Raw genomic sequence first — 10,691 nt, forward strand, 5'->3', positions numbered from 1 at the left:
ATTCTAAAAAAAAATGTCCCAGGAAGACCCTAAAAAATTTTGTTTTGTCCGCGAATGGGTTAGACATAAAATCACCTATATGAGTTTTCCATGATAAAAATTCTTCTAAGTGAAATCTGTATTTTTGTGACGAATTCATAATGAGTCACTCATCCGTTAGGCATTAACGTCACTTTTACAGTAAAAAATAATTTAGAAAATACTATCTGACACAATATCAAATATCGAAGAGAAGAAGATAATAGACCTATTTTGCATTTAGAGGAAATATGAACTTAAATCAATACCGGATACCTTTCGTTATATTTAATTAAAAAAAATATTAAATTCCAAAACCATGCTTTATCACGTTAAGCGCAATTTGCTGATAAAAACAATCATAGCTAAAGGCATCCACGTTGTCACAGTGAATTCCTTGGGAAAATCAGTACATCTCTTTATTAAAAAATTAACCCCAGTGATTGTCTTGATTAGCTTGTGATTGGGTAGGTACTTATAGATTTTTTATTAGTTAATTCTTCTTTTTAATATATTTTTCAAAGAGATATTAATATAATAATTTGCTGTGCTGAATGTTATTTATATCTATGATATAAAATATATATTTACTTAAGAAAATACAATTTGAAGAATTTGATTTCATTGTAAATTTTTCACCATATCACAAAGCTAGTACCATTCTGATATTTACCAAAAACTCAATTAATTTGATCGAACAAGCAGAATATTCACCATATACAGGTCTCGGTGACCATTCCTATCTTTCAACCTCAAATAGTTCATTTCTTCCAGGCACTGGGTCCCTGCTTTTATGTAGAAGGAATCCTCTGGAGTATTGTGAACTCTTTTAGAGGGGTAGTAATCCACAAAGTAGTCATAATAAGTTTCAGTTAGATGCTATAACACTATAAATAAATACCTGCAGTAGTAGTAGCAACGCCTAATACAGATGTTAAACTTCAAATAGTCTGTAATGGAGAACAAATAGAGGGTGGAATAGACAGTATGAACAAAAGTTCTCACTCACGGATGTTCAGAAAAGCGTCAAACTGATTTTTTTTGCGATTATTGATCTATTTATTATAACTGTTAAAAATTCGTAAAAAAAAATCACTTTCGCGTCTGTGTAAAGCTAGCTTAAGAAAATAAACATCTTGGAAAAAAAAATTAGATTGTTGGGGATTTTTAGGAGAATTCATCTGGCAACACTGGATCAAACGTCAATCGAGTGACGTTGACAATTGACAAATAGCAAGCCTTCTTTTTCCGTGTAGCACGTTGTGAGCCCGTGCGAAAATGAGGTTCGTAAAGTTTTTTCCTAAATAATGTGGATTTTTGCAACTCTTACGATAAAAATTTGTTAAATACTTGCAAACGGGCATCGCATTAAAAAAAATTCAAGCGATTCCAAGGCCCATGCCGCATTATTTACCAAATTATACCGTCACGAAGTTGCACCACATTGTGCCTTTGCTGCTGTCATTCATTCACCAAAAAAAAAATACAATTAAACACTAGAAATGCTTTATTTTCAGTTCGTTAAAACTGCAAAAGAGGCTGGCAGCCTCTGTTATGAGATGCGGCAAGAAAAAAGTATGGTTGGACCCTAATGAAATTAACGAGATTGCCAACACCAACTCGAGTAAGTGTGCCCCCATTTTGTTTTATAAACAGGTCTATTTGTAATGCATGCTTGTCTCTATAGGGCAAAACATCCGTAAATTGATCAAGGATGGTTTGATCATTAAGAAACCGGTGGCAGTGCACTCTAGGGCTCGTGTCCGTAAAAACACAGAAGCTCGCAGGAAGGGAAGGCACTGCGGTTTCGGTAAGAGGAAAGGTACAGCGAACGCTCGTATGCCTCAAAAGGTTAGTTCAGTTTATGTAAATTTAGAAAGATTAGGTGTTAAAAGGATGGAAACTGCATATATATTACAGTCCTATTTTGATGAGCATGCTAGTAGTAACTGCAGAAGTGAAAGTGGGTTGACTAATAATGACTTAAGGGATTGTGTTGGGAAAAGTCATTATCACACTTAATTTCCACATGGCTTTTAACATCTTATTTATAAGTGAACAATGATTTTTATTAGTAAAGAACAGTCTGTTGTTATTTATTCTTAGATGCTATTTTTGGAAAATGGAATTTAGTATTTACAAAATCAAGAAATCAGACTTTATATTTCATGTGATTTACAATATATATATAAATGGCCAAATGCATATTTCACCTATTATCCAGTTGTTGAATTTTAAACCAAGTCAACTTTATAGGAAATCATGTTTGAATATATAATGAACTTTCTGACATAAAGAAACCTTAACAGTTATTTTTGAACCTTTTCAATCAGAGTGACATTGAATTCGGCTTGTGGTGTCCATACAATAGAGGCATACTCTAAGTGAGGTCTTCTTAGTATGATATTAGGGTTTCAATTCTTTTAAACAAATTTGAATAACAAATTATGAAGCCAAAGAGTTCTCTATGCCTTTTCAAAGATGATCCATAAATGATCATTAAATTTCAAATTTTGCTGAAACAGTACTCCCAAGATCTTTGCAGGTGTGTTTTCTTCTAATTACAAAGTTTTGGTACAAAGAATTTTTGTATTGGTTCTCTTTGAATTGTGTCTTGAGTCACAGTCAAAACATGATAATTTAAACGTTTTTGTTATCATCAAACCATTGACTTCACATCACTTTGCAGCACCTTCGAGACCTGAAGATTTGAGATTTCTTGAAAAATCTTTAAATCCTCTGTACATAGCAGGCTTATTGAAAATGTCACACATTGAGGCAAATCGTTAATAAAAATAGCAATTAGCAGAGTTGCTACCTTCTGGTACCCTTGATATAAATGGCTTAGAAAAAACTATTTCTCATTTTAATTTGATTTAACTTTTCTAAAAGGTATGACCTCAGAAATGTACATGCGAAACCAAATTTGCTTAGTTTGTCAATAGGTATAGAGTGATAAACTTTGTCAAAAGCTTTGCTGCAGTCAGTATGAATTACATCTAGTTAAGTTTTACTATTTATGACCTCTGTTGCAAAACTTGTAAAAACACACAAATTTGTCATAGTGTCAAGTTCCCTGGTAAAAAACCATGTTGTTTTGAACAGAACCTACCTGTAAAGTAATTTATAATATTGTTATAAATAAACTGAATTGATTACAAATATAGGCCTATAATTCTCACCATTACTAGCAATACCAGATTTAAATATAGCTGTATAAGTTACCATGCTTTGAGTTATCTGGAAATTTGCTTTGTTTAAGAGACAAATTAAAAGTTAGTGTGAGAGGAACAGAAAGAGCCTCTACATATCTTTACTTTAAAAATGGAGGCTGGTATATTGACTATACCTGTGGCTTTTTTTGTTTTAGTTTCTTAATACTGGAGAATATTCTCAATTATTATTTTTGCATAATAGAAACCTTCTTGATTAGATGTATTATTAAAACTAATGGATCTTTGAAAATCACAGCCAAAGTATTCTGAAATATTCTGACATTATATATTTTATAATTTTTGCATAAAAAAATAAAATCAATTGTGCGACAATCCATATTTCTCATTATAATTTAAATTTTTAGTTTCATCCATTAATATTCATGGGATTTATTATAAGGAAATAAAATACATGCGTTTAATATGAAATTCGGTACCAGAAAGTGAATACTGAATTTTGCCATTGTTAATGTCAAAAATAGGATTTTTGCTGAAAATATTATCGCCATGTATCCCAAAATTAATCATATTCAGATAGAGGTTTATGGCGCAAACTTGCTTATTTTGAGGCCCTCTACACCCCTCCAAGTTTGTCAGACTAATTATGAAACACCTTTTTTTTGGGTATTCACTGATGAATGCATTTATAGAGCTTTTTGTAAAATAGCTGCATACATACATCCAATCACCTCGCCAGCTCTGTCCAACCTTCTATCAAGGTGAAAATTGCCCCTTGCTTAGAATAATGAACTTTTAAGCTAATTCTTGGTCGAACGTAAAACACCGTAGGTAGATCACAATTAGTTAAACTGTTGACACTCATGTTTGAAAAATCATGTGATAGAAGAATAAAGGTACCATTCACGTTCAGGCGGCCGGCAGTCCTTGGACGGTCCGGCCAGTCTGTCCGGCTATTAGCGTCGCTCTTTACACACGTACAGTTTGTTGCTAGGGTTTCTGTCAACAGTTTTCTATCCGATGCGATATTTGCCGGACGTTTAGTTCACATTGAGTACACACATTCAGTTAATGATCGACGACATGTCAGAAGAATACGCTGCAGCTATTGTAATTATATTGTCACAAAAATGAAAGAAAAGGGCAAAACAGAAAATGTGGGTGAAGGAATGGTTAAAGTTAAAAAAACGTAGTTCCTTATCACATTGGAACTTATACGAGAACTGCGGCAAACAAGCGACAGTGATTTAAAAAATTACCTTAGAATGGACAATGACTGTTTTCAATAATTATTAAATTTGGTTAAGCCGTATATTACAAAAAAAAAGACACAATAGTCAAAGTCAAAAATAGCTTTATTGTTACTTAACATCATCTGTTGTTAACAAAGCATTATATAAAATCTTAAAGATAGTTGACAACATAATCTTTTACAAAAATATAAAAATTTTAACAATTCTTACATACATAGAATATAGAACACACCCAAAGAAAGGGTAGTAAGAATTCACATTACGCTGCGCAAAACTCTTTACTGTCAAAAAATTGTATTTAAAAACTCGTCTACAGAATAAAATGCTTTAGCAAGCAAGAGTTTCTTTATATTTTTCCTAAAACGTTTTTCACAATTTATTAGCCTTATATAAAGGGGTAGGTGGTTAAAAAGCCTTCTGCCCCCGTACACAAAAGAGGACTTAATCTGCTCACTTTTTGGGATAGGCAGAGGTAAAGAGAAGGTTGTTTGGAGATTGTAACCCGAGGAGGGGGGGCCAAGTTGATGGCGATATTTTTTGTGGATAAGACAAACAGTCTCTAAAATAATAATGCGACAAGCAATCAGCGCTGAAGAAAGATTGTTAGAATCCGAATTATATCAAATAAAAAGTTAGTATTAGTAAACATGTTAATAATACATAATATACATTACCTACTTTACATTACTAACTAAATGGCAGATACACAATTATTTTAAAACTTGATTTGGCAGATTTAGATTTATGGTTGTCTTATCTATTAACTTATTAATAAATCGGTAATGTAAAATATTGTTAATCAAATGTTCAGTGGTGTTACGTTGATCCTCTGTCATGTGTTGCAAATTTCCAAGCAACATTGCTCCAATCGTTCAAAACTCATCGTCTGTTCTGTTTAGCACTTCGGGTGCTTTTTCAAGGATTGATAGTGATTTTTTGTTTTGCTGTCTTTCGGGGTGGGTGTTCTTGATGGTGATGATGTTGATGGTGGTGAAAATAGCTTGTTGTCTCCACATCATCTGCATCATACTCCAACTGCTGTAAATGATAAAGATAAAAATAATAACAATATTAATATTAAATATGCAATGTCTGGGATATTGATTTGGGGTGGGGCATATGAAAACAGTCTAAAAAATCTTTAAAACAATACAAAACTCAATAGTAAAGATAATGTTAAAGAGACCTAGGTTATTTTCAACAAAGCAATTATATAATTCTGAAATACAAGGTTTGAAAACTCTTTTTATAACAACCTGTTGCTCTTATGTTCATAAATTCTATGGTAAACAAAGTATAATAAACCATAGACACCAAACCCGAGCTAATAAACACCAGCAAATTGTACTACCTTATATGATTCGAGATTTTGGTCAACATTCGGCAGTATTTTTAGCTCCAAAATTTTATAACCTTCTCCCAGAGAATGTCAAACAACAGAAATACTTCAAAAAGTTTAATGAGCATGCCCTAAGTTATATATTAGGAAACAAAAGAAAATTTTGTTGATTGATCATATGTGCTTGTATCAATATTCTGCTTTTCACCAAACTTTTTATTTTCTTACTCGATAGCAATCACAACATAAATACATAAGGGAAAAAGAAAAAATCTCAGTATGGACATTTATTCAATTATTTATTTTGTTTCAAATATTATAGGTTTTAGGTACCAAAGACTAGAAAATTCTGTAAAATACTACATAATACCTTTGTAGGTAAAATGTGTATGTGTATATAGTATATGAATCTTTTTTTTTCTCTTTTCTCATTTTTATTATCTGGGTTTTGATTTTGTTATGTAGTTTTGGGTAAACTTATTTAAAATGTTAAATATTGTAAACTAATTTATATAACGGCTAGTCTGCTAAGGGTAACAACATTGATATATTAGAATTTTTAAATTGTTTCTACCATAGCACATACAGATACTCTGGTATCTAGGTGCTTTATATTCTTAGAATTGTAATATTTTATATTGAAGTTGAATATATTGAATTGAATTGAATATAATTTTCAATAATCACATAACAAAAGCCCATGAATGGCAAGAGATAGCTACAGATTTGTGGAACAGATGGAATTTTCCCAATTGCGGTGGTGTATTTGATGGGAAGTACATTCGTATAGTTAAACCCAGAAACAGTGGGTCTTACTATTTCAACTATAAGGAATATTTTAGTATTGTTCTAATGGCCCTTGTAAATGTTAACTATAAATTTGTTTATGAAAACATTGGCTGCAATGGTAGAGTATCAGGTGGTGGTGTCTTCGAGTGCACCGATTTTCATGACAAACTATTGAACAAATCATTAAACTTGCCAGATAACTAAAATACAACGGAAAATTTAAATTTTGTATTTGTAGCAGTTGATACGTTTGCATTGAACGAAAATATATTGAAACCATACCCTCAAAAAAATTTATCTCCGGAGCAGCTAATTTTTAACTATCGTTTGAGCAGAGCAAGACGCACTGTGGAGAACGCTTTTGGGATTCTTGCAAACCGTTTCAGAGTCTTTCATACCGCAATAAATATGGATCCAAAAAAAGGTGGTTTTATCGTACTACACAATTTCCTATGCAGGCATTCCAAACCATCGTACACGTTCAAGTACTTTCGACCAGGAAATGTTAGATACTGGTGAAATAGTACAAGGTGACTGGAAACAGGGTCACACTTTAGATGGACTGCAACTGGGTCACAATAAAAATGTGCCGGAAAATGCAAAACGAAATCGTGAAAAATATAAGAACTATTTTATAACTACCGGTAAACTATCTTGGCAATATAATTTTTTGTAGTTATCGGTACCGAATTGGTTATTGTGTATTATTGTTTATAACTATTTATTATAATTAAACAACATGGCTTTGTATTATGTGATTATAAAGAAAATATAAATATAGTGAAAGTGAATGAGTATCAACTTACCGCATTTTCATTAATTTCGTAATGCATTTCTTCTTGTTGAACATCACTGTCTAAAAAAATAGTTGTTCGACACTCTTCGTGCTCAACAGTAAATAAAAGACTGTCATAATACCACAACACTGGCTTATACAAATCATCTGGAGAAGAACCGCTTCTTTTCGATTGCTTCACTTTCTTCAGCTCTTTTCGAAAAGCACTTTTCATATTATTTATTTTATTTTTTACAGAATCGACCGTAGCATGTTGATCCACTGTTTTGTAAAGTTGCAATAACTCCTCGTATGCCTTATTTCTAAGTGCTCTATTAGCATATACTGCATCTTTTACTTTCCATAAACATTCATGGGCACCGTACATTTCAATAAACTCCTTTGTAAAGTCTGGATTGTTAGCTATTGCTTTATAAAGGGGTAAAAATTTTAGTCTAGAGTAAAATCAGGCCGGCCGGCAAATAACGTCCACAAAACACTACACACGTTGAGTTTTTAACAATTCGCGACGGAAGACAGGCCACGACGACCTGTCCCCTAACCGAACGTGTGTAGCGAGAACTGGCCGGCCGCCTGAACGTGAATGGGGTACCTTAAAACCCAGAATTTTCATTGCATTATAATGATACTGAAAAGGAATTCTGGTGTCCAACAAAGATTCCCAGATCCATTATCAAAGTTAGTATAGTAATATAAATGAGTATTTTTTGAATACTCTCTGATGGCATTTGGTTAATATTTAGTAGGTGGATAGTCTAGTAATTCTCATCTCATCTGTAATTTTTTTGCTCTCTAAGTTTTTTTTCATCAGAACCTGGTGTTAGTCTTCACATTCGTTTTTCATATGCCGTTCAAGGCTTTTTAAGTTTGTCAAAATGTTGTCATATATATGTAGGAATTTCTTGTTGTCTAGGGTATTTGAATGAAAGTACTGGGGTTCGTTTAAAAAAAAAGTATAATCATAAGGTTCGAAAATCCGGATAGATACGCACAGGAAAAACGATTTACACAGAATACAGTCACAACGGCGGTAAAAGCTAACAATACTAGCTTATAAAATTATAACTTTAGGTACACAACTTTTACAGTCCAGGAACAGCGACTTTTCAACAACTCGTCTTGTCGTCTTAAATAATGGGTATGTACCGTTTTCAACTGTCAGTACAGGATTGTACTGTGCTGATTTTACTGTAATTTGTCGTTCCGATTTTATACAGCGTGCTGTTTTGCTCCAAAAAAGGAACAGTTTTCACACTGTTTTCACAACCACAACATAACCTATAATACTTTCGAACAAACATATTTCCTTCTTTTTCCTTTCTTGTGAGAAAGTAAAATACACATGTACTTTTGTGCCTTTTACTTTCTGCAGTGCAGCATGTGCACAATTACGAGTTTTCTAAAAAATTTTAAGGGCTAAAGAGCGCAAATTTGTGGTCTTAGGAAAAATTGTGTATACCTACATTACTCATGAAAAAAGTAAATTTCATACACTCGTGTAAATTTCAAAAACATCACCACTTCAGTGAAAAATATCACTTTCTTCACTAGTAATGTAATATACTATATTATCTTTTGAATTTGTACCTAGGTACCTGAAATGCATCCTAAATTCCTCTTCGGAATATAGGTTTATCACGTTTTCCAAATAATTTGGAACGCGAATACGGGCCTGTTTTTAAGCCTGTAATTGGGCAATATAAAAGTCTTGGTCCAGTTCATCTTCCTCGTCATCAGTTAATAATAAAACGGAAACGGTGTTTGCCACTATCATGGCTGCTACATTCTAGGGGTCCATAGCCATAGCTTTTATTTTGAACAATTTATGTTTTGAACTTTGAAAATAATTCCCACAACGTAAACAAGAATATTCAAAAAATCAACATCAACAACACTTCTGACAGTTTAGACATTCCCCCACTATTTTACTGTACCTACAGTAGCTTTTGTCCCCAGTCAATCCAGTAAAGATTAATGACGTCACTGACGCATTTATGACGTCACTCAGTACTGAATCAGTAAACTGAAATAAATATCGGAACGACGTCCAGTAAATTCAGTACTGACAGTTGATAACGGTACATACCCAATAACACCAAGACCCCGTCTGGATAATTGGCATTAAATTATCATTAAAGCAATACCGGTAATTAGTCAAGCGTCTCTTAACTAATATCTTTCGTCTTAACCCGGAAAAAATGCTTTTTCACGTCTTTGCGTCAATCAATTAAAATACCGCTCTTAAAGCTCGGAAAAACCCAACTCACTGAAATGATGCAATCTTGTTAACCTAAAGATCTTTACCACGCCTTCGTCGATTGACTTGGCGCGGTATTCTTGCAACCACCTGAATAACAGTTTTTGGAAAAAGACCGTTTCGCTAGAAAAAAACATGCTTGCATGTCTCGCTGCCTTTGACGACGGCGTTTCTCTAAAAGTGTTTTCGCCCGGTATCTTTTTCTTATTAAATGCTTTATGTAACAAGTTATAGTGAGGGCGTTAAATATAAAAATAAACATAACTTATTGAAATAAAATGTAATCCCACATATATGAAGAAAAAATTACTGGATTCCAGGAACTATGGATCCAAAGGATGCGTGTCTTGAGGCGTCTCCTGAAAAAATACAGGGAAGCCAAAAAGATCGACAGGCATCTGTACCACGCCCTGTACATGAAGGCCAAGGGTAACGTGTTCAAGAACAAGAGAGTGTTGATGGAATACATCCACAAGAAGAAGGCTGAGAAGGCCCGTGCCAAGATGTTGGCCGACCAAGCTAACGCCAGAAGGCAAAAGGTGATTTTTTGAAACAAAAATCACCTTTTTAGTGTTTTATGAATTTTTTTATTTACAGGTGAAACAAGCCCGTGAGAGGAGGGAAGAGAGGATAGCCACCAAGAAGCAGGAAGTTCTCCAGAACTACCAGAAGGAAGACGAGGCCGCGGCCGCCAAGAAATAAGCTATTTTGTAAGGTGTTATTAATAAAAAAATATAGAAAAAGGTTATCAGTTTTTTTGTTTAATTCCTTCCTATATCATAAAAATTAATTTTTTGCTTTAAATGGCGACTACCATAAAAATTGGTTGAATTTAGTACGCGAGTGGTTTAGTCTAAGGAGACTAAATGAAAGGGAGTTTATCTTCTAAGGAGTTACAGCCTGGGATAATTGTTTTTCAGGTTATAAAGTCTAAACGTAAATGTCACTGTGACAGATGTCAAACTCTCACAGTGACATTTGTCAATTTTTTTAACTCCTTCCCTAACCTTATTATTGTTTTTTAAACTTAAATCTGTTAGTAAATTGAAGTTAGTTAACTAAATTA

General features: G+C 33.3%; 1 protein-coding gene across 1 annotated transcript; it reads left to right on the forward strand.

Annotated features, from left to right (window-relative positions):
- The first annotated feature begins 1,241 nt into the window (after positions 1-1,241).
- Positions 1,242-10,373, forward strand: LOC126736411 (60S ribosomal protein L19). Its single transcript, XM_050440743.1, has 5 exons — positions 1,242-1,301; positions 1,536-1,642; positions 1,706-1,869; positions 9,946-10,164; positions 10,223-10,373. Exons 1-5 carry the CDS (start codon positions 1,297-1,299, stop codon positions 10,325-10,327), a joined length of 600 nt encoding a protein of 199 aa, XP_050296700.1. The 5' UTR covers positions 1,242-1,296; the 3' UTR covers positions 10,328-10,373.
- The last annotated feature ends 318 nt before the right edge of the window (positions 10,374-10,691 follow it).

Source organism: Anthonomus grandis, chromosome 5, assembly GCF_022605725.1.
Source record: "Anthonomus grandis grandis chromosome 5, icAntGran1.3, whole genome shotgun sequence".
Classification (NCBI taxonomy): domain Eukaryota; kingdom Metazoa; phylum Arthropoda; class Insecta; order Coleoptera; family Curculionidae; genus Anthonomus; species Anthonomus grandis.